This window comes from Egretta garzetta, unplaced genomic scaffold (assembly GCF_000687185.1).
Source record: "Egretta garzetta isolate BGI_Z169 unplaced genomic scaffold, ASM68718v1 scaffold287, whole genome shotgun sequence".
NCBI lineage: Eukaryota > Metazoa > Chordata > Aves > Pelecaniformes > Ardeidae > Egretta > Egretta garzetta.
Genome location: NW_009260435.1, coordinates 7,959,313 through 7,984,796, shown reverse-complemented (window position 1 = coordinate 7,984,796; position 25,484 = coordinate 7,959,313). Strand labels below are relative to the sequence as shown.

The 25,484-nt window shown below is 36.0% G+C and overlaps 1 protein-coding gene across 1 annotated transcript in view; it reads right to left on the bottom strand.

Moving 5' to 3' along the window:
- ADAM10 (ADAM metallopeptidase domain 10) overlaps positions 1-25,484 on the bottom strand; it is a 47,038-nt gene that overhangs the window by 9,870 nt on the left and 11,684 nt on the right. The window contains 6 exon segments of the mRNA XM_009643841.2: positions 1,387-1,570; positions 2,185-2,277; positions 3,429-3,578; positions 5,001-5,104; positions 13,320-13,478; positions 16,265-16,383. Of these exon segments, the coding sequence (XP_009642136.2) occupies positions 1,387-1,570; positions 2,185-2,277; positions 3,429-3,578; positions 5,001-5,104; positions 13,320-13,478; positions 16,265-16,383 (809 nt within the window).

The window sequence follows — 25,484 nt, the reverse complement described above, 5'->3', positions numbered from 1 at the left end:
CCTATGTCAGTATGTGCATTAAGGAAGAAAATCTCTCAAAGCTACTTCATTTTTCTCAATTCAATCTAGTTTTGGGAGCAGTGTTTATGGAATGCACATTCCAATTCATCTGGTGTTTGCTCAGCCTACACACTAGACTAGTTATCACAGACCCAGTTTCTTATTTACATAGGCCACCTGTGTATTATTTTTCCTATGATTCTTCCACAGTCACGAAGGTTAGTCCTCACAGATCCCTCTAACTACACTCATTGGTCCACTGTTCTGTTACCCATCTGAATATTCTACTAATACTTATTTGAGCATTCTAATCTCCTAAAATCAAAGTCTGAGAGACTGTCATACCATGACAGTTTTCCACATAGCTCCAGTACTCTATAATCATCATGTGCTTTACAGGAAAGCACAGCAGTAAAAAAAGTGAGGTTATAATGTACAGCTACAACTTATCAATGGTTTAATGTTTCTTCCACAATTACTTGAATTCTGTTAAACTCTTGATAATGTTCTCATGAAAGTATCTGGTCTCTTGCAAAGTCTCATAGAACCTGTTATTCTTATGCCTAAATTCTTATTATATAGAAATCACTCGAGGGAAAAAAAAAAAGGTAAGACTGTTCCTTATGAATTTCTGATTTTCATTTCTGTGAAAGTTTCCACAGTTTGAAATTTGTGCTGAGCTATAACTAAAGAATTTGTATTTACTCAAATTTAAAGACCAATGACTTTCAAATACATCATTTTATAAAACTAATACATGCATGACAAACATCGAGATGCTGCACATGAAGACCATTGTTTGCTTTTTTTTTTTTACATCAAGAGACATACTTCAGATTCAAAATACACAACTAGATAGAAACTACTGAGAAGCAGTTCAAGAAGAGTCACATGATAATTATTTTGGTATCTCCCAAAACAAGATCTAACTGATTTTATTAAAAAAATTAAAAAAAAAATTTCTTCCATTACTACCTAGAAAACCTAAGGATAGTGTAGTTCTACTACTAAATTCAAACTGCATAGTTGTAAGCTCTGTTTATATACAGCAGAAATACTTGTTTCTTCTGTCACTTTAGTGGTCACTCATGCCTGTCATAAATAGCAAGCCATCCAAGTAATACCACCTTTGTCTAACAAAAGAAATTTTTCTTTATTGTTCAAATATTGCTCATCAGAAAGACAGCAAGACTAATTGAAGTGACACATGATATACTCTCTATATTTAAAAAAAAAATCAAACCACACCTAACCAAAATTGTGGAAAGGTGGTTATGAGATTTTTGTCTACTTGCGGTCAATTTAAATGACATAGTTTCTATGTTTCTTCTTTGTACCTACCTACAATACTTTATATCATAGCACTGAAGGTTTGGATATACTTACCTGAAGGGGCTCCAACCCAAGCCAGACCAAGGACTCCATCATCAAAGTCACGGTCTGTAAACACATATGCCAAGCAGTAATCATCATGATTCTGTTCTGAGTTCAGTTCCAGAAACTTTTCCACACCAATGTTAGGAAATCTGAAGGGATTGGAAGAGTCCTTCTCATCTACAGTTGTGTTAATCTAAAAGTAAATTGAAACAAACTGTAAGACATGATTCACTTTCACTTGACTTGTAAACACCAGCTAAGGGGCTTACTGTTGTCAGTACCTTGTTATGTTAAATAGTTGAAGGTGCTACAGGCCTTAACAAATTACCACCCCAATATTTAGAAAATCAAGTTCTATGATAAAGAATTGCATTTGTGTAATAAATCAAATAAATCCCTGGTCCCTCATTTCTTTTTTTCCCCCCTTTCCATCAGCACCCAAAAATTTATCCTCTTAAATCATCACTTTTAGAAGGAACTTTCAACCTTGAAAGCCATTATCTACGTTAGTATTACAGTTCCTGGTGAGCAATACCATCTATTCACCACACAGTCAACACTGCTGAAAAGTAAGAAGTCGATTCCTATAAAAATTTACTACAGCTTAATAACAGAAACAGCAGGCTTTTGACAATAAACACTAAAACTAAACCAGACAAATGGGTTAGGGAACCATTTACTACAGAGACACCTGTGTTATGATAATCCTAACAATAAATGGTTACAAGTGAGCAGCAACAGGACTTTTGACGAATACAGCCCCCAAACAGTATCAGTGAAGCTGAAAGTATTTCCAATACAACTTACTCTTATTCGTTTCACCATGAAGCTGATGTTACGGATTCCTGAGAAATCTGTTGACTGGTAAATTGTGTCAATCGCTTTGACATGGCTGGATATCTGTCAAAAATGAAAGTATCTACAGTTCAAAGATCTACGCACTATGCTACAGCTAATCTTAAATAGCAACAACTTCAAGGCCTATATTTTACCTGTAAGTATTGCCCCATATAAGTTTTAACAGGCCTTTTTAATCAAATGCACATAATGGAAATAAATCACTACATAACTAGTATCTGCACTGCCACCATGCCAGATAACAGCAAAGTATTCTGCTGTTTAGTTTTTAAACACATAATTCTATCTACTGTTCAGATACCTGTTTGTGATACTCATTTGATTCACTGCTACGATAAGATAGCACTACAGTTAAAATTGTATTCAAAGCACTGTATTTCTTCTTTTGAGAAAAAAATTTACTTGTTACAGCAATATTCTTTCATTTTTAGTAGAACACAAAATGTGAAAAAAATCATTTACCTTATCCAAGAGCACATAGACATGCTAACTCATTCAAAACCTGATTTTTAAGGCAACTTCAGAGCTTTGGAAAAATTTACTCAAATTGAACTGCATATGTACAGTGTGATGAATAAATAGTAAAATCAGATTTGCAAGTGGCAGTGAAACTTCAGACTTCAAGAGAAGCATGTTAACATGCTAGTTATTTTTTTAGCAAATGATCAGAAAAAACCCACCAAACTTTTTTCAGTTAATAGTACATTGACAAATGAAAAGAGTCTGCCTTTAGTAGCCACTGTTTTTTTAACCTTCCACTATATCACACTACAGGAACAGATCTCTGTGTCATTAGCTCACAGCGTTTTGAACTATGGAAGGCTATGCAAGTGTTAACACAGAGGCTTGGCAGGCTGTCAAACAGAACAGAACTCTTCAGGAAGTATTATTTTTCTGAGTAAGAACTGGGAAAAGCCAGACCACAAGCCTTGCTCAGAGCTGCTAAACAAAGCACAGCTGCCGCTATTAACTAAAGGAAGCACAAGTGCCCAGGACTTTTCTCACAGATACATAGCATCTTTTTTGTGAAATAAAAAAAGCTGTTTCAATAATGTAAAGATCACTGTAATAAATTAAACAAGACATTCTAAATTAAATAAGAAATAATATACACTATTAAGTTATATGAAATTTATCAGAAATACACAAATAAAGTAAAAGCAGATCATTTAAAACAAAGGGACTGGAAATACCTGTGCAATCACAGCTTCCCTTGTTCCATAATGCTTGTAGAACAGATGATCAGTCTGAATATACAGTTGACATGTATTTTTTTCAGCCTGAGTGGCACGCTTTTTTCTTAAAAGCTGTGGACCATTGTTCTTAGGCTCTTCAAAAGGCTTCTACATACACACAGGAAAAAAAAACATTAATTTTGTAGATCTACATGCTGCACTAGGTTACCTAAAAATAGTCATGTATTTTGCTAAACATACTGCACTAATACAAACAGATTTTCATTCTTTTTCTTTAACCCACAAAGTGTCATGAATTTTGACTTCAACTATGTATATTATAGCCAGTTTTCATGTATGCCATCTCTTTTTAATGGTATCTCAGTCAAACCCTTCTGTGCATTTCACATTACAAAAGGCAGTCGATGTGAAATATTTTTTCATTCATGTGACCTTTGGAATTTTTCTTTTTCATGGTCCTTTTCTAAGATGAACAAACAGTTTGTAGATTAGAAGAAAACAGTGCTGTGGGACTTAAGCGCACCTTCCCTAACACAGGTTATTTCACACTGTAATTACTTTAGTCAGCTACCTCAGCAAACAGAAATACTTAAGCACTTCAGCATGGAACAAATGGTACACTAAACATGAGGTTAAAATAAAGCTCATTAGTCAGAGCAGTATCTGCTAACGTATTTGCCTTATGGTATTCACTGGTTGATGGCCCATTCTCTCCATGAAGTTTTACAAGTAAATTTTTGGGAAAGCATGTTATCGTTACCAACACTGAGTTGTGTAATAGTGTTGATTATTTACATTGTGACTCCAGAAATTAAGTTTAAGCTGCTGATGCTATTTAACAAGCCATATTGCATAGTTTTGTTGGCATATACTTAACTGACACCACAAAATTATGTCAAAACTTGAAATGGCTCAGAACATAGGTAACACCAAGAGAAACTCAATTTACAGTTGAAAGTATTGAAAAAAATCCAATTTCATGACAGGTGGTGCAAACCTGAAGGCAAAAAAAATGCAGGACTCTAAGCAGGTACACAAGTCCCTTCCATAGACCATTTACTTCCTACTACAGACAATGTAGCATGCTGTAACCCCTTCAATCTTTCAATATAGCTAGACCCTCCCACTCATATCACTTCATTTACCACTGAAAGCACTCAGATATTGCAAGTGTGTTACATTAACATAACTTGAAAATCTAAATGTTATTACTCTTTAAGGACCAATTATTACTTAGAGATCAAGGGATCTTGAAACTCTTCTTTCTCAACTGCAATAAAGTACATTCCTCATCTCAAGCTTGATTTCCACATCCATCTAAAATTCAAATTGCTGAAAAATCCGAGGTCATGTAGGATTCCTTAAGCCTATGAGCTAGCACATCTATGCTGTAGAAGCAATGAGAAAAATAATTTAGAAAAATTACATTAAAATATTGCTAGAGTTTTCTTAGTAGGTACCTCACAACGTTGAGGGATGATGACTGACCCAAAGTAAGAGAGACAGCATATAAGAAATAGGAAATTACACTAATTTCTAATCAACATAATCCATTAGCCTATGTTGTACCTCTGTTGTTGGTTCTTCTATACCAGTCATCTGGTACTTCCGCATTCTTTCAAATACTGAATGATCTGCACAGCCTCCTTGGGGTCCATATTTATGTGGATATTCTAAAAAGAGGAAGACCAGGCTGAGTTTTAAAATTCCAAGTACAAGTGCAAAATATGGCTGTATCACTGCAACTTAATTCAGTTTGTGTCCAGTACTGCTCATGTGGTTTTAGGGAAGCATGCTAAGATTCAAGCTTTATGCAGCTGTCTTGTTTCATGAAACATTTCTACTGAGATACATTTTTAGTTTTACAAACAGAACAAAACTGACAATTGCTTCATAACATTGTTTTCCTACAGACAGCAAAAGAAAATATGATGAGCAACGTCTAACATAAGAACGAGCGCTCGTATTTACACATTTGTACTGATGTATCTGCTTAAACTAACAGCACCCTTAAAAAAAACGAACTCGCAAAGGAAAACTATTAGAGATCAAGTATACTAAAGACTGCTTGGATAAGAGAAAGGTTTTTTTATTCTACTTGGTAAATTAAAACTAGGAAACCTTGCTAACAGGATTCTATTACTTTATTCATCTGCCATGGAATTTTGTAAACGTTTATATTATGCAACTTAACTACCAATACATAAGAACTGAAACAAATGATCCTTGGTTTCAAACTCAACTCTACAATTCTAGAATTACAAGTTTGCTAGAAATTTTATTGACAAGGTGAAATGCACAATTTCCATTCTGGAAAGTAAACGAAAGTATGTGTATGTATATAGGCACATGTGTAGATTCAAAAGTTACAGAATTACGGATATATTTAAAACTTACAATCAAAGCAAAACAAGACTGAAAAGAAACATTTTCATCACCTCCTTACTATAGCTGACTGTCTACATTTTAAAAACAAACTTGTAGTACTATGCAGGTACACAGCAGTTGAACATGCTAGTGATCCAAACTAGCTCAGTGAGAGTATCATACAACTGGCTGCTTACCAAGGGTAATTCTTTCAATACTTGTCAATGCAGATATCATTGCGTGTGAATGTGCTTCAGGTGCATATGGTTAGGTTTTGACTGTTAGTACCTGCTGCAGATTTGTATGCAACCTGTACTTGCAGAAGCTTCCTCTGGAGATGAGAAGTACTGAAGGGAAGAGGTTTTGCTCCTTCAGTTTCTCCGCAGATTGGATCCCATTACAAATTGGTGCCTCAGTAAGAAATAATGGAGTACAGATTATGGGAGCCACATATGTAAAGACTTAAGGAACCAGTTTGTGTAGGGCAAACCATAGTTTTACTATAATCTCAATGGGGTGCAGGTTTTGTCAGAAATGTGTTAACTTTACCAAGGTTTGTTGGGTTTTAGGAGTTGTTGTTGGGTCTGTTTCTTGTTTTTGGTTTTTTGTTGGGTTTTGTTTGTTTTTTTTAAAGGAAGTGTGAAGATCAAGAATCACAGAATAAATGGAACAGACACATAGGAGTAGATTTATAAAGCCTAAGACCTGGCACTGAGGACCTGATGTCCACATTATATTCATTTCAGGGGATTTTACCCTGGACTAGGCTCTAGTCTGGTTCTGTGGAGTCAAAGCCTGTTAGTGGTTGGAGCACAGTCCATGCACTCTTGGAGCATGCTCTCTGGTACAGTTTCATCTGACAGTTGCCTTTAATTATCTTTGATTCTCGTACCTGTTTCCTGCAGTCATACTGTATGATACTGCTAATATTTCAATATATAAGCCCAACTTCCTTCAGATTTTCTCCCTATAACATTAAGCTCTAAACTTTGTATTTCAATCATTAAAAGCTAGGGGAAAATTAAATAGCAAACAGAAACAAAAAAGAAACCATATCCTCAGCATACAGCTGAATTTGAGTTCTGAAAAAACCCAAACCATTTAATATGAGTTTATGCTCTGAACCACCCAGAGCCCAGATTCAGTGGACCCACCGATAAGCTTAAGAGGACTGATCAAGAAATAAAAGATGTCTTCTAACTTTCATTCCTCCTGATCACACATATTAAACAAGTATTTAAAGAGGTCATGTTTAACGCTTTTTTTTTTTTTAAAAAAAACCTAGTTAATGACAAATTACATTAATTTAAATATAGTTTATTTTTTTTTTCCCAAATTGGGTCCTTTTCCAGGTACAAAGTATTTTCTTGCAACTGTAAACTTTGCTTTAGTGGGAAAGAACCAGATTTAATAAACACGATTCTTGGCAAAGAAAGCTTCAGCCTAAGAGTAATTGAAAGATTATAGTTGGGTGTAAACAGTTATTCATTATCTCACTAGGAAATTAATCTTATCTACTGTAAAGGCATCCAAGTACAGCATTATATTTCAAAACTTACTTACAGTCAGAATTTTAGATAAGTTGCTCCAACATACAACAAAATCACTTTTTCTTTGGTCAACTTTATGTCTACTCTGTTTTGACTAGTGTTTACCAACGAGATTACTAGCAAAATCTTGATAATGTGTAGGAAGTAATTTATATGGATTCTAATAAGGTTGTTTCTTTAAATTAAGAAGAAGAAAACCTTTTGAGAGGTAACAATGACTGTGCAGTACTTAGGTTTTTGAAAAAACTGGTAATTTCTTTCATTTTTCCAGAAATGTTCATGAATTACTGTTATTACAACCTTGAAAGTTTATTTAATAATTTTTTGCATATTGATTTCCCACATTTAAATTTCTAACACCACACAAACACCATTTGTGAACTGCTGTCTCATCACGTTCCTCCAAGTATGGTTAGCCCTAGAATAGTGCCAGAAGAATGAAGAGAGAGGAAAGAGAAAAAAAAAAATGCTCTTACTGTAAGCCACCTCACCAAATTTGATTAGCAATGTAGTGGAACGCTGGCTTTGCTATAACCAATATTAAATGTAAGACTGCTCACTCACTGCTGAGGTCACTGTACTTTTTGAGATCCTGTACTACCACTAGATTGGAGTTAAGATTAAAGGATTATAGATGCAGTCCTTCCCTTCTCCATCTCCACCACTTTTTTTTTTTCCTCCCACCTTAATATTAAAAAACCCTCTACTCTATGTAACTAGAATTCTCATTACCCACTACCCTATTTCACACTGCCGACCACTCATCTCTGCAACAAAAGCACATTACACAAGGGCAGAGCAATGGACAACACCACCTCACCATCTACATAAAACCATCGTAACTTTAAAGCAATTCCTGCAGGTGGTAACTGCAGGAATCCACAGAAATTAACTGGAAACATGACTGCACAGCATATTTTGCACCAGCACAAAATACCATTTTCTGCTGTCACCACACTTCTATTCATACTCTGTGTCATTATGACAATTGACAGAACAGTACTCGAAATAAATGCTCTCAGTGCATTACACAAAATAAGCAGTCTTTCCTCTGTATCTTGTTTCCCAAAGGGGTTAGGAAATCCCTTAATACTTTTTTAATACTGACTACCTGCAATTCAAACAAATATTTCTCACTTCAAAAGTAATAATCTAGTAAGAAACACTGTAAAAGCATGACAGTTAAAATTATAGAGAACTTAACATGAAACAATCTACAACAGCAATTGCCAAGGTTCTGCATGTGCTGGAAGTGACAAATCCCCTATGGAGAGATTTGAATCCACCCTGCTAAACACAGGAGGCAGGTAACATAGGATAGTTCACTTTGGAACCACGTCTAGCTTACAGAGAAAGTTGCATACAAAGCTTTCTTTTGATAAATGCTGCATTACCCCCAAACCATGAAGGCACTGTTCTCTCTCCACCTTTTGAGACTTCCTACTTCCACCATCCCCTGCAGCAGTTCCATTTCTGGAGCCAAGCAGGAACTACGTGGTGTCAGATGACTTGGACAGCTTTGACCCACATCACAGAAGTCTTGTGATGCTTTTAAATGCTTTTGAGAGGTACAGCCTTCCACCAGCTCTTTGATCCCTACCACAACCCTGTGAATTGATCAAGTGAAAACACATGCTTTTACCATTAAATGATTGCTTACAGTGAACGCAGAGTTGAGGAACAACTAGAATCCTACTTTCCATCAGATCTATAAAAGAAGAGTTTAATCACAGGATCAATTCTCTAACTAGAGAAAATCCTCAGGCAAAACAAATCCTTTATTTTTCTTTTCCCATACTGTCCAGTTTCCCATTTTACACTTTCAATTTTTGTACAGCCTGACAGAATGTTAAAAATTAGTAAACAATAAAAATGTAATAAAAACCTAAAAACCCAACAAAAATCTTGTCATTTCATACTTTCTGACCATATCTTATCCTAACTAGATGGCAGATCATCATTAACGATATATATTCTTTTAAAAAAGGTACTAACTACCACAAAGGGACTCCTGATCACATGAATTTTTTTCTTTTACTTGTCAGTAAATAGCATGATCTGTTAATCATTTAGGTTAAGTAGTTAACTGATAATGGATTTAGGCATCTGGGGCAAAGATGAGACATCAAACTTCCATTAAAACTGACAAAATTTCAGTTCTTCAGCAGCCAGAGATTTGCCCAATAATAGCAAAAGCAATAGTGTCAGAACAAAATTCAAATTTAAGCAAATACAAAAAAAAAATCCTTATTGAAGATTTCAATCTAAGCAGTCCGCCACACTGTGCTCCCATGACAACTACCAAGTAGACCTTAGTTATTAAATCGACAACCACAATATGAAAAAAAGAGAGCCCTCGCTAATACCTAGTTTGAAATGGTCAGTTCATTCAGCAGATAGGGTTTTGGAAAATTACAAAATACTTTATTTTCTTTTCTCAGTTGTATAGTTTTTCCAAGACCATAAAGACAATCAAATGACCATGTTCATTTTCCCGAGGGTCTGGAACAGGATTTTCCTGTCTGCTGTTGATTGAGAAAATACCGATTTTGTTATTTTACAATATGAGCTCAGGGATACATTTTAAGCATATATGATTTCAATAAAGTAAATATGGTTCCAATGAAATCCTAATCCTTAAAGAAAAGTTTCTAAAACCTTTTAATGAAAATAGCAGTTTGCACCTTTCTAGCACTAAATTATAGAACAGTTTGATCAAGAGAGGTTTAGAAGCTAAAATAATTCAACTTGTGTTTCGAGTCATGAACAGAAGGCTGCCTTCCACTGGTCACCACATCCACTGTAACAAAAGCTGCCTTATGAAGTTGACAATATAATCCCTATTTACAAAACCCCCTTTTGTTTAACTACTGAATAAGAACTCATTGAGATGCTAATCATATGTTGCATTGTGATTTCTGAAAAGCACTAAAAAGCGTATTGTTTCAAAAGGCTGAAACATAGGTGACCAAAAAATATCCCAAAAAAAGCAAAGATGACTTCTTCCTCCAGTCTCTCCTGAGTTAGAAATGTGAGCATTTTTGTTGCTTTTGTCCAGAGTAAGATGCTAGTGGTTTGACTCTTTCACAAGAGTTAGCCTTAGACCAGAGCAATAACAACAGATTTGCATGCTTGTTTTTATTTTTAAAGCTACTGTAAAGCTTAGCTTTTTGTTGTTGGGATTTTTTTTGGAGCTGCCATCCAATGCAAAAGTAGCTCTCATGACAGGCAAAAAAATTTTAGCCTCAGAAGCGCTATTCAGAAAGTGACGGAAGCAGTTGTAGACTTCAGATATTTCAGACCACAGAAATCCTAGAGGCATCTAGGATACCAATGAAAAAAGTTAAAACTATACAATCAGAACGCATGCACATCAGACACTGCATTGACAGCAACCAATGGGAGTGGCACATTTTCAAATAGTGCTGCTTAGCCTTAGCTCCAGGATGGGCTATTTTCAACCATACTGAGCAAGCAGCAATGTTCACTCACTTGGTGATTTGGAAGCCATATTGTACTGTTGCTTTAATGTGGCTCTCTGGAATAGATTTAGACAATCCTCTCTGATAATCTGATTTTGTTTCTAACTGATGGTTTTGATGCACTAGATTCAAGAGGAAAAAACAGTGTAAGCCAACATGCCATCATCTGACAAATTTTAAAAAAACCCCACTCATACCCTGCTCCCACTCACTTTAGTAAGACATTAATATGAACCAATTTCATCATTGGCTTTTTCTAGCCCTCAAGTGATCCGTTTACTCCCCCAACAGACACCACTTCTACAAAACAGCAATACTAACTTTCATAAAATCAAATTATCTGCTTCAAGGTACAGTTCTCTTTCTGTCATTAGTTGATAACAGTGAAGAGAGTATTTTTAGTCACCCACTATTTACAGCATAAGGAACTGGGACAAGAGAATCTTCTTGCTTGTTCCACCCCTTAGAAACTGAGCAAATCACTTTACTGCTTTATGTCCCTTTACTTCCCTTCTCCCTCTCTTTTCTACAACAGGGTTAATAAAACCCTTTGTAAAGCAGACAGTGACTTATTTACAGAAAGTGCTATTTAAGTGGTAGTCCTGTATTCCCACTATCAAGCAGTGAATTGGACTGTTTGGTGAGACTTCTAAAACATACCAAAGAATTTAGAAGCGTGTGCAAATTATTCACAGAAATGTTGTTATAAAAGATGTATCTTACGGTTTCACACCAGGCTTTTGTAATTTTGTTATTACTTTTCCCCACTACTCTTCTGTTACAGCAGCAAACCCTGTAATACTCCAGCAGCAGCTAGCAAGGCAAACTGCCTTTTCAGACTTTCACCTGCAATGCTCCCTAGAGCTGAAAATTAAACGCATCCTGCAACTTCTCTTTGCGAATCAAAAGCAGTATATGAAAGACTATCCTATAAAGTTACCTCGTTCTCAAATATGGGTCTTGTAAGCACCAGGAAAAATATACATTTAGTCAGTCAGAAAACAAGTCTAGCTCACAACGTACATAAAATTCAGTAACTGCATTCATTCAGAAGCTCTTTAAAATTATGCAACTTCTATTTGATTTTGGGTTAGTAATCATATTTACAGAGTGGTGTAACAGGAAGGACAAACATATCTGCCAGCTCACAGCAATTTTAACATACTCAAAGACAGCACATATACTGCCACTGAATGCAAAATACAGCTGTATTCCAGAAGCTTTATTCAATTAGAAAAAAATAAACAAAATTTGCTGAGTTTTTAGCAGGGAAAGATCATTTCTCTTCACTGCATTCATGCAAGAGAAGTAACCTGAGAGAACATTATGCAATAACCCTGTGTTTTTCACTGGCTTACAGCACAGAGAAAATGACAATATATAAAGCCAAATCACAACCAGAGATTTTCCTCATTTATCTTCCTATTTTTATCATTTCTTTTCACAACACAGTCTCATTATGACACACTTTGAAAATGATTTATAAGTGTATCATCATGAGAGTGGTTCAAGTAATTTCTAGTGATCTAACCCAAGACTCTTCATCCAATTCCAAATGAGATTTCAAACTCAAGTCTACTAGGATTTGCACAATGGCCTGATGGGACAAATTTTTAAAAATCAATTTAAACTATAACTTCACTTAAGTAAGACTGAAGTCCTATGTAAAGTTAGCTTGTAACACACAACTTGTTAACTTCAATAACCAAAAGGTAATCTTAAAGTGACTCTCTACCAACATCTGCTTGGAAGGATTGAAACTTTATTGCGTATTTTTGGGGTTCAGCATAAAGTTTCTTAAGCATCAAATAAAACTGATTTTTCTTACAGCTGAAGACTGATCATACATAAGAAGGCAGGCAGCATGAATTAGAACTCTGATGCATCAGCTCTGAAGATGGTAAAGTATTCCATGGTACTTTCCCATCCTTCTGGGCATTTGTAACTAAAGCTAGATGTCTGGGGCTATACTCTTCAAATTCAGGTAGTATTCTCTGTACACTTCCATGAGCTATTGTGTAAAATGGGACATAGTGGGTGCCACCACATCTTCTAAAGAGCTCTCTCAAGGCATCTGTGACCTACGCATGCAGGGGAAGCTTTTACTTCCCACAAGTACCACCTTCACTAGATGTAGGTAAACACTTAGTGACTTCAACTTTAATTATTCTTTATTTTGCAGATCACAGGGAAGAACAATCATTACAGACCATTTTAAGAATACATTTTTCAAACGACATTTGTGTCCATGAATGCACTTAAGCCTGACTGTTAAGGATTTCGTAAAATGGCAGAATAAGGAAGACTCACTTTGGTTCGCTATAAATCTCTTTCACACCATAACTGTATATGAATCACTTCAGGACAGCATGATTCACAGCATCATACACAAGCCGAAGTCTCATTTGATGCTTACAAATGGCTTACAGGTTTTGACATTTAATAAAAAATAATTTATTTCATCTGTAGCACAAAATGGAAGTACTCACTGATATCATCTTCATGATAAATGACAGAGTGGAACGGTAGAGTTTTGTCCTTAATATATCTCTCTGCTGGCTCAATATAAAAGGTCCCACTGTGAGTTTGGATGAATCCTTCAAATTTTCCATCAATAACAGACCCATGGCTAAGACTTCCCTGCTCACCTGTTAAGGAAAAAGATATATTTGGTTTGGGTTGTGGGTTTCTCTTTTTGTTTTGGTTTTTTTTTTTTTGTTTGTTTGTTTTTTTTTCACCTTTCTAAAAGATATCAGTCCTGTGCAAACTTCAAGCATACATGCTACCAGAGGTGTTAAACAGACAATGCTAAAGCATGATGTTTGCACAATTATCCTAATTGTGCACCAGTTCCCAAGTGCTAAACCGCTACGTGATATAGCAGTAAGATTCTGGATAACAGCAGTAAGACATTCTTGCAAAAAGTTTGTGTCTGAATTTTTAAGACTAAGATTATTCAGCAGTAAGATATACAGTTATCCCAAAATCATAGTTACTAAATTCAATAGCTTCCTAATCAGATACATGACATGTTTAAAAAGCATATAATGAAGAATTCAAGTCCATATTTTAAAGCTGTCACATATACAGCATGTAATCGTATATCCAAGTCCTGTCCTTATACATCTGTTCATATAATCATTTAAAAAAAAAAAAATCAGTGTATACTGAACTTTGAAAGCTTTCAAAGAAAGATCTCCCTATAGTAAAGACATCTGTTTTTCTCTTCAAGTATAAACCTCTTAAAACTGTAGCTAGGTTTAAATGTGGGATAGAGTGAATTTGTATTTGAAACAGTCAGTCTGGAAAACTATGAAATTTAATCATTGACAGCTACAACATGCAACATCCCCAACAAGCCTTTTCCATAAAAAGGATGAAGGATAACTAAAAAGAATGTTTGCGGAGGGCTCAGAATCATGCTATCAAATTATCAGAACTGTGCTCATTCTTATCATTAACCAGCTCTAATTTCTAATTAGCAATTGCAACAATTTTATAAAGCTCATACGCAGTACTGAAATTTGAAAAAAGTATCTTGAAGGTACAGAACTCTTGAGAGAACACGAAAAAGTAGAAATAAAATTAGCGTTCCACAAAGCTCAAGACATTTTTAAGTATTCCCAGATTTACGTCAGACTATATTCTATTAGAATATGCATTAATATCCTGAACTTATAAGCTTATCAATTGGAAATTTCAGAGCACTTGGAAGGAAGACTCTTGACCTGAATGGAAATCAAGAACCAACAGCAAAACAGCTCATTTACTCAACTCTAACTTAACTTTGTTCATGATCTTCATGAGAAGTACAAACTTGGGTCGAACGAGAAAGATAACAAAGAGGATTAAAAAAAAATGTAGAGTAAGCCCAGTGAGTAGATTCATGTGGATCCTTTAATCTCATCCCTCAGCAGTAAGGAAAGAACTGAAACCTTTTCAGAAATAATTTCACAAAATAAGAAAAAAACCACAAAAGACTCCACATACCTTAAAAGCCCTCTGACCTACTTAAGTCAACTGGTAAATTGGTCTACCTAGATGCATACAAAGAGCTAAGCATGTGTACTTCCTTTTGCAGTTTAAAACAGTCACTTCAACACTGTAGGGCATTACTAACACAGATCTTCAGGAAGCAGTTAGATTCCTTTCAGAACCAAACAGACTGTGCAAAGATGAACAGAGTAAGTTTTAATCCTTTTAATCCTTCTTTTAATCTGCTTTTAATTGAGGTTCAACAAGGCCAAGTGCAAGGTCCTGTACCTGGGTCAGAGTAACCCCCAGTATCAATACAGGCTGGGGGAAGAAAGGATCGAGAGCAGCCCTGCTGAGAGGGACGTGGGGGTACTGATGGATGAAAAGCTGGACATGAGCCGGCAATGTGCGCTGGCAGCCCAGAAGGCCAACCATACCCTGGGCTGCATCAGGAGAAACGTGGCCAGCAGGTCGAGGAAGGTGATTCTGCCCCTCTACTCTGCTCTGGTGAGACCTCACCTAGAGTACTGCATCCAGCTCTGGAGCCCTCAGCACAAGAAGGAACTGTTGGAGCGGGTCCAGAGGAGGGCTACAAAAATGATCCAAGGGTTGGAGCACCTCTCCTATGAGGACAGGCTGAGAGTTGGGGTTGTTCAGCCTGGAGAAAAGAAGGCTGCGGGGAGACCTGATTACGGCCTTTCAGTACCTAAAGGGGGCCTATAGGAAAGATGGGGAAAATCTTTTTAGTAGGGACAGCTGTGTCAGGACAAGGGGTAATGGTTTTAAACTAAAACAGGGTAGGTTTAGACTGGATATAAGGAAGAAATTCTTTACAATGAGGGTGGTGCAACACTGGAACAGGTTGCCCAGAGAGGTAGTGGAGGCCCCACCCCTGGAAACATTCAGAGCCCCACCCAACCTGGCCTTGAGGAACCTGATCTAGTTAGCAGTGTCCCTGCTCACTGCAGGGGGGTTTGACTAGGTGACTTCTAGGGGTCCCTTCCAACCCAAAACATTCTATGATTCTATGAATACTCCTTCCTTTCTAATAAATTTTATCTTTTGTATTTACTGAAAACAGGTATATTACCCTTAAAGATGGTAGCCCTATATTCCTTAAATTCCTTTAAACTGAGAACAGTACCTGATTTTTTTAATGCAGACAACTTTTTCCTTTTTTTTTTTTAAATGCATCAGACTTCTATGAAGAGTATGTTCATAAACAGACTTGAACTTCCAAGTTCTATGGATATGAAAATTATTAGGTAGAATACTAATTTTTTAAGTGTGACTCTCAGAAGAGAAGAAAAGCAGATGGAGTTTAAATACATTTAGATGCATTATTAAAGTTTAATAATGAAGACAAACTAATCATACAGATATTAATTTTCTTCATGTACTACTAAAGAGTTTTTTTAAAATGATTGCACTTTAATCCACTTTAAAGTGTTGTACTTACCATAAATGTGTCCAGTGTAAATATGGGAGGTATCATAATCAATTACTTGGTTTGATATTTCTACTTTAAAGTCATCACTAAAAAGAGACGTATCTCTCTTCATTCGAAGGTTGAAGTGTCTAAAGTGAATAAAACAATACATTAAATTGGCTTTGAGCTTAAATTACAAGAGCACTAAGCAAAGTACTTCTAACCAACATTTTTGTGCAAACAATTTACAGACCCTATAAAATTTATGTATAGAAAACTTTTATACTGTACAAGAATTAGACCATGTCATAGCAGGATTTTCTTAAGCAAGATTATTTAGATGCTTTTGATACAAGTAGCTAAATTTACAAGATTTAAGCCAGAAAACAGGGTTAGACTTAAATGTGTACATATGAAATGCTGACTTTGATTATACACTTCTTCTCATTCCTTCAGAAGAGACAGGTGTAGCTTAAGGTAAAAAGCAACTATTTTAATTCACAGCACTGTGAAGCAGAAGAGATAAGAACAACTATCAGCTTATTTTACTTTCACTGCCAACATTTAAGCAACGTAAATGAAATGTAGGTGAGCTAATTACTGTTTCAACTGAAACTCAAAAAATAAGATGGGCAACAACATCTAATAAAAAATACTTAAAACTGGTAGTTGCATGCACAACTATGTAAATAACTACCCATTGAATGATCTTGTTCAAATTACAACACTATGTTCTTTGATGCAAATCCTACTGCTAATCTTTGTATGAAACACACCACATTTTCTTTGTAGGAAAACAAAAGTTTGGTTCAGTGAAGTCAAGCAGCATAACTGAAGTGTTTTAAAATGCCTGACATATGAATTCATACCTGTGACAACTGTTAACTTGCTTCAGAATTTCATTTGGTATTCTCTTAAATTTTGTGTAAACACATTGTGCAAATACAGATAGTGAAGTTGTTGAAACTTCAGTTGTTCCAATATTACTCTTGATTTCCTTCCTATATTTTTCTCTTTCTGCACAATCATGAAATTGAAGGAATATTATAGTTACATCACCAATTTGTTACACAAAAGTAACTCTGGTAAACTGACTTCATCTGTGTCAACCTTCATCTAAAAAAAAGCTGACCAGTCTCTCAGAATACACAGTATACTAATGATAGAGCAGACTTTCCATAGTGAAAGCTAGTATCCATTTGTGCTAACAGCAAAATAACCAAAACAATTAAGCACCACAGCGTAAAAGCAATTCAATCTGATTACTTTTTAGTACAGCTGAAACATATACAAAATATACCATCACGTCTTTACTTGCACATTAAATAATATGACACTACAGTTATAAATACTTTGAAACAACTGTACATTAATATGCAAAATTCAAGATTGGAGAAAAGAAGCCATGCTTACACTTAAAACCTGAAAAGGGCTCTAGTGACTCATATTGACTATTCAGTAATGCAAACAGTATTTCACAATCAAACTATCTTTAGTTATTATTGATTCCACAGTGTTGTTAAAGCTTCAAAGCAAGTATTCTCCTCTGGTGTTGCATTAGAGGTATCTACTACAAGGTTATGAAATTCTGAGATGTGGCTTATAGACAGGGAAGGCTAAACTTCAGCAATTCCCCGTGACTCTTGGGCTTTGTGCCAAGCCAACCAGCGCACGTAGTATAGTTTTTGTATAGATGTATTTTATGAGGGCAGATTCTCCTGTTAAAAAGGAAGAAACAGTTCACTACAGATGAGCTTGAGTATTGGAGTCTCCTAAGAACAACACATCAGCTAGCAGTTAGAAGCTATCCACACTCAGACACAAAGGCATGTTTTATGATAAATAGCTAGTATTCATAATATCACACGGACAGAAAAAAAAGTAAGAATTCTTCTTTAAATGAGTCTCTTTACTAGCTCTGTAAAACTGTCTTTTGGTAACATAGCGGTTCATGAGGATGAGAAGATAACATGAACAAGCAACCCAGAAAAACACTGTAAGACAAAATGCTACAAGATTATGCAATACATTGAGGGGGAGTGTGGGTGTGGGTAAGACTTTAAGCCACCTTGTGTGGCTCTTCTGGGAAGAAGTTAGAAATGAACAAGCAGAAAAAAATTAAGACCAGCACTGGTAAGAATGCAAAGAACTTCATTCAATTAATCAAGAAGCTCTACTCACTTTGGTTGTAATACACTGCTCAAGGTGTTACAGAGATTTGAACTCCATTTTAGTTTTGAGTTTTCCTGTGACTGAGTTCTCCAGAGCTACCAAGGATGGATCAGACTCTCTTCAAGTGCATCTGAATGCAGTTAAATGACAAGAGATCCTGGATACTTCAGAATAGCTCTCCACCCTTCTCTAAAATTTTATAGAAGACTTCTTGCCATAAGAAGCTTGTAATTCTGTCTCTGTGATGAACCAAAGTATCTACTAAATCCAGCAAGAACACCTATCATGGCTAAAATTATTTTTTCCTGGTGAAAAGAGTAGGTTTTCTGAAAAAACATCTCAATCTATATAGCAGTTTTCTCTCAGAAGAGCAAAAAAGTTGCTTTAAAATTGGATTTTCCTGGTTGCATTCATGTAAGTTTCAAATAAAATTGAGGAGTAATTATTACCTTTAACATTCAACTGCATCAGCAATTTCTTTACCTTTTTGAAGTACACTATGTAAGACAATGCAGGACTTCTCATATTCTAGCTCCCCTATGTCAGTGGAGGGGGGGGGGGGGAAGACTATCTCAGAATGAAAGTGAGTAATTTACCAAGTTTAGCCTAAAATAACCCCAAATAGACAAATGAACTAGCCCTAGGCCTCAACTGTGAAGCCATCCAGAGTATCCTTTCCTTAATTGCCAAGCCATCTATGTTCTCACCCTTACAAACTAGTGTGGCATTCAGCGTGGTGCTTCTGGACTGCCACTGTTGACTGTCATCTAACCATGCTTGAGGGTCAGGTTTGAGTTTTGCCTAGATGGCCTGCACTACAGGACTGTGCTTTTGGAGGGGCAAGGGGAAGCTCAGTAGAGTATCAAAGCTGAGAATGGCTCTTCCTTTTGGGTGGGATACCCTTCCATCAATATTACCCTATCCATCACTTCAAAATGGACTGTTAGAAGTTATATGTACCAAATAAAAAGTTTGACTAGTTTTAAAATGAAGAAGCCTCTATTCTTCTTTCATTTTCCCCTCCTCTTACTTTCTGCACTGGTTCATAACTAACACATAATCCATGCTATTAATTATCTATTTGTTAATAAAATTAGCTCTATTTGCAAGATTAGAAAACTATTTCAAATACAGAATAACGCAGCCGTGTTTCACAATACCAATTCCCTGACCAATTGATTTCTTAATTTATTTAAACTTAGATAACCTGATTGTGTCTCAGCTATTTTTAAACAGGTCTTTTCTTGGTCATTCAAACATGCTTGATGGGAACAGGATTATCTGTCTGGACTGTTCACCCTTTTAATAATGAAAAATGAAGTGACAAACCTTCCTTTAGTTCTCCCCCAAGAAAAAAGGGAGGAGGAAAGACAGGCAACTTGAGCGGTATGGGGCATGGTGGGAAACAAAGCATCTATTTGTCTCTACTTCCAAGAATTAACAGCTTTAACAAATCACCAAACTTTAAACAATGGTAATCATAAAACCCCACATATTACATGAAACCTACAGTAGAGAAAGTAAATTCCATTTTCATGGCTATGCAGAGCCATCTTAACATACTACTTACAAGTGTCAGTGAAATTAACTGCACTGAAAAGATGCCAGTTTATAGGTGAGGAGAATCCAAATTGTAATGACCGATTCAAACAAATGAACAGTTGGCAGGGACCCCCAAAAAATCCACTTCAACACCATAATTTCTCAGTAAAAAACTTCCAAAGACCCTACAAAATCCATTTCATTATCTCACCCAATACAGAAGTTTTCCTAACATTTACTCTAAATTTCTTCATAGTTAGCATTTCTTCCCCTTTCTTGAGAGGGATAAGCTAGTTGCCTTCCTTCTCAAAAGGATGTGGAAGAGAATGCATCTCAGCTTTCTTTCCTGGCTTAAATCCAGTAACGTCAAGAATTCTTCTGAAGATAGGAGACTCCAGAGAAGTTCAACAAATTTGCCTATATCATCCCTTAATATGGTTTCTAAAACTAGCCACAACAGAATAAGAAACTGCAAATAAGCCTTTTGGTAATTACCATTTTTACAGCATGCATCAAGTTGTCTGTGCCAGCACCTATAGCAATGTAAACAAAGCTATTCCCTAGCCTAGCTACACACCAGGCTGAAGATTAACTATTTCCAGAACAATAATGCTTCTTTTATTTACACACTTACTACCTTGCATAAGACATTTCCCAGCAGTAGTGGTCTCTAGAATAGAATTAAATCTGTTAAGACCAAGTTTTGACCTTGCTTATAAGTTACTGCTTCTGTCTCACACGTATCTGAAAACAGAAACAGGCCAGTACCTGGTTACTGTATGGGTGCTTGTTTAGTTGAAGACAGAATTTTTGGTAGAACTGTTTATATTGTAACACAATCAGCTTTGATAATAAAACTACATCTTACTCATTAATAGCAGTACCCTAAAGACTATTAAGAGGTAGATTCTTATTTTGCTTTAGTTTACCTCAGGGGGACCATGTCAGATCTGCAAGAATGTAACATAGCAACTCAGTGACAATTAAAGAAAAAAAAAAATAGTTGAGAGCACCATGTTTAGCTAAAACCCAGTAGTTTCCCATAAGCTTGAGTTATGTCAATCCTGTGCTCTAATCACAGGGCAAGTAGTTTAAAAAAAAAAAAAGCTGTGTGTATATACCAACAGCACTTGGTAAAATGAACATAAAGGTGTACAGGTAAGAGTTAATGCTTACTCTATTATTCCATTTCTTTTTAGTATGAGTTACCTTGTAAGATCAGTGATTTTGCTATGATGGAATGTCCAATATATTGGAATGCTGATAGCAAGTCTACAGACTTTTCCAAAACTGGCAGAAAGAGCTATTATTAGTGGTACGCAAAAGGGCACTCCACTCGATGCTTTCCCTCTCCTACCTTTCCTCAGTCAAGTTGCTGTAACCAGTGGCAGACTGAGCAGGCAGAATCACTCAGTGACCAGAGGAGATTGGGTTAAAAAAAAAAAAAAAAAAAAAAAAAAAGAAAAAAGGTGATGATGGAGTTACTCCACAGCTGGAAGAAGCGGCTGGAAAAAGAAAACAGAAGGTGATGGGTTGGCAATAGTATGGAATGTGACTCCAATACAAGGAGAGTCCATTTAGGTTCATGCTCTTTTCTTCTCAGCCGGAACCAGAAAAATCTTTGCAGCTCTGCTTCCTCACAAGTCAGGATCTAGAAAATACTACTCTGCTTGAGGTGCAAGTCTTTTATCCTTACTTTTCCCATTTAAGAAGTCAAAGATTCTCTTCTGTGAAAAATGGAAGGGGGTCTATAAATGGAAGGGGAGATTAATTTGAGCTCTTCTTTCTAATTGCTTCCACCTGAGGTATCCCAAAATCTAAACCTGGTTCCCACAGACTGTCAGACTCATTCCAATGCTGAATTATATGAAATAGAAGACAGCTTAACAACTTAATGGTGGGTTTAAACTACTCACAAGCTTGGTCTACAGAACCATCACACTTATGGACATTATTATTTTTTACACTGTTTTCACTTACTAGTAAACCCACACAACTTATTCCATCATCATTCAATTGACAATTCCCACGGTCCTGCTACTGACACTAAAGAAAACATGTATTTGAAAAAGCACACGATAGGGTCTCCAGGTTTATCATGCTTTCTATTACTCACCTAGATGCAGAGAGAGGGCATCATCCTCTAATAGATGTTCATCTAGCATTACAACACTCAGCAATCCCAGCTAGAGTGCTTGCAGCTTATGTTTGTTTTCTATCAACACCTCTAGGGTGGCACTTGTGATTGTTCAGAGATTTCTTTCCTGACCTTCAGAAGTCAGACTTGCTAAACTTGTTATTCTAGAATAACACAACTGAGGATGCAGTCTTCATCCCAAACAATTTGCCACTGATTATTCTTGATATACATAGCTGCAAACACATAAGCTAGCTCAGATGACAGAAACCATCTAAGCAGGATTACAAGTAGCTGCATGTTGGCTAATTTACATTCTAAGAAAGTCAGTTAAGTATCTCTGTCCTGACGAGTATGGTGTTACAGATTTTAAGAGCAGAATAGTCTTTACCTAGGATTAATTTTTTTTTCTTTCAATAAAACTTCTTTGGGAAGTTAAGTACAGATTCTGTCACTTGGTTTCCTGCTTATCCAAAATAACCTTTCCCATTTGTACTTACATAGATGCAGTGCTATGTTCTAACATAATTCAAAAAAAAAGAATCAAAAAAGAAAACAAACGTACTAGAATAAAATCACAAGGCAAAGTTACTACATGAATTCAAATTAAAAAACTAGTTTAGAAAGAAGTTTTTTTAGTGAAACAGACATAGAAAGAAGAGAAATCTGCTAGCTGATTGTATGAGCACATATGAAGCACATAGCTCAAGTACTTTCATTTAAATCTACTGCTTTTCATTTTAAGAACATGGCTTTATGTGAACATGGCTGTGTCTACTGAATTTTGTTGCTCAAGGAACAAATTTCTAAGGCATTAATACCAATTTTAGCAGTATGGCTGGGAAACCCAGTCTCATCAGTCCAATGCCACTGTACCAGGTGTTCCCTAGACAAGCCCAAGTGAAACACTAAATGCTTTTTTTCCCAAGGGCTACACGTATTCCAGCTTACTGTATTTAAAGCCATAAAATCCAAGATATTTAAACACACAGATCCAGCCTCTAAAATATTTTTTTAGATTAATTTAATTTAAAAAAAATCAGTAAGAACTCAGGTCCCTGCTTCCCAATTCTCTGCAAGATAAAATTGCTTTACCTACAAGCACCAACACGGGGAGTTTCTGGGTTGGGTTTTGGGTTTTTTTGTTGTTGTTCGGTTTTTTGTTTGGTTGTGGGTTTTTTTTGTTTTTTTTTTTTTTTTGTTTGGTTTTTTTTTTTTTTTTTTACAAAACAGTTGTAGAGAGGAAGACCCAATTCATGGGTCTCTTGCCTAGCAAGTTATTTGTCAAGGTACATAACTTAAAAGGTACAACAGAGAGGGGATGATTGAAGAATGGTCACAGAGCACTGAATAAAACTGAAAAGACTACACTAAGAACTAAAGACTTTTTTTTTTTTTTTTTAAATTCTGCACAGCCTAACATGAGTTGTAGCAAGTGAACCTTGCAAAAAATTCACTTCATAAAATTCATGGAAATAATTCACGTAAGGCTCTCAGAAGCCAACCAGTCAGTCCTATTTGATGAACACTCAAAAAACCTATTTAAGAAGTCAGTCTGTTTAGAAGGGTGTTTAAGTTCACATGGAACTGAAAAATAGACACAACATGAATTTTCCAATTAGTCCAGTAACAGTGAATCTGCTTTATGTCCTGACAGGCTCACAAAATGTAGAAGACAAAGCCATTTCATGAACTGAGTACTATGTTGTATGCACAATTACAAAAGTACTTAAAAATTAAATTAAATGCCATAAGAAGAACTTCTAGTGCTTAATAAAAACCAGAAGGTGACAATATAGAGTCCTCTTTAATTCAAAAGTAACTATCTCAGTTACTTCAATCCATCCCAGACAGCATGGCAGCAAGCTCAGAATGTCACCTTTGATATTCACCATATCAAACATGATTTCTGTGCAGGTAGCCTCCTTCATTTTCATAACTTACTCAAATACAGTGAACAACTATCTTATTTAAACACAAAGATTTAACAGCTCTGAATAATGAAGGCAATACAAAGGATTACAGATTACTATAGAACCAAGAATAAAAGAAACCCTCATACTTCATTAAGAACTCTGAAATTTTGTGGTCCACTCCTGCCATCCATGACTGTGCCAGAAAGCTCAGTTAATGCTTGATTGATAGATGTTCAGAACAATTATGAAAAAGATACCTGCACAGAAGATCAATATTAAAGCCAATCAGCAAACACTGCTTTACAAATACGCCTTGCCAAATGGTGCAGTGAGCATAGATTAAGACCCCAAACCACAAAATATCACAATGAGCAAGCTCTCATTGTTATACAAGTTCCTCTGCTCAATACAAAACACTGTAAAAGGTAGTAGAATATTTAAGAACCAATAATTTATTGAACCTTATTCCAAACTGGGTGACAGTTAAAGCATTTTTACCCAGCAGCTGAATCACATGGTCGCTCTGCAACACATTATAGCTTTACAATGTTTTCTTAATAAGGAAGACATCGTAGAAAATCTGCTCATTAACTACACGAAAAAAAAGTTACATGCAGTACCCTACTAGTAGCAGTAGTGAGACTGATGCAGTTTTTCCCAGCTGCTTATTGATCAAACACTACTCTCAGCACTTTGACATAATCAGGCAAAACAACCTCATGTGGAAGCTTGCCTTACAGCATATTCCTGACTCCTGGCACCCAGTGTCAGTTTAAAAAGCACTTACAGGCAACTTTAGTTATCTAGTTATTTGAAGTAGTAACGACCAAATCTTGGTACCTGCTGGACTTCCCACATTAGGCCACTATTAGCCTTCTTATATAGAACGATAAAGACAAAAATTCTTCTCCCAACAGAAAGCCAAGAAGGATAGGATAATGAGATTTTTCTAAACTCCCTCCCCTCCAAAAACCATCTATTGTTGTAGTTCTGAAGTTACAGAGCAGAGCTGGTTGCATGCTCTTTTGGATACATAGGGGTATGTCCTTATAGTGACGCCAAACAGTTAGCAAGAACATTGTGGTGAATAAGAAAAGAAGGAAAATGTCTAATGGTCAACTAGGATCACTACAAACGAGCAGTATCACGGATTTTTAATGCAGTGGAAGTAAAGTTTGTGTTTCATCATTACTTAGAAGGTATTCAAGTTTCTGACTATCATAACGCAAACCTCCACAAGCATTTATGCAGACTGATCTGAAAATATGATAGAACAGTCCATTACATTTTGCAGCACAGTAGAAGAAATTAAGTACTTCTGAGTCCAGATGAACTGTGTAAGGTGGTGAGGGCTGAAAAATAGGTTATTCCAGTTACACCAACATAATCATCTAGTATTTACATTAACCCTATATTGAGCTAGTTTTTAAGATTTTAATATGCTGGGCTGAAAGAATCTGGACTTAGCACCGTGACTTGTAAG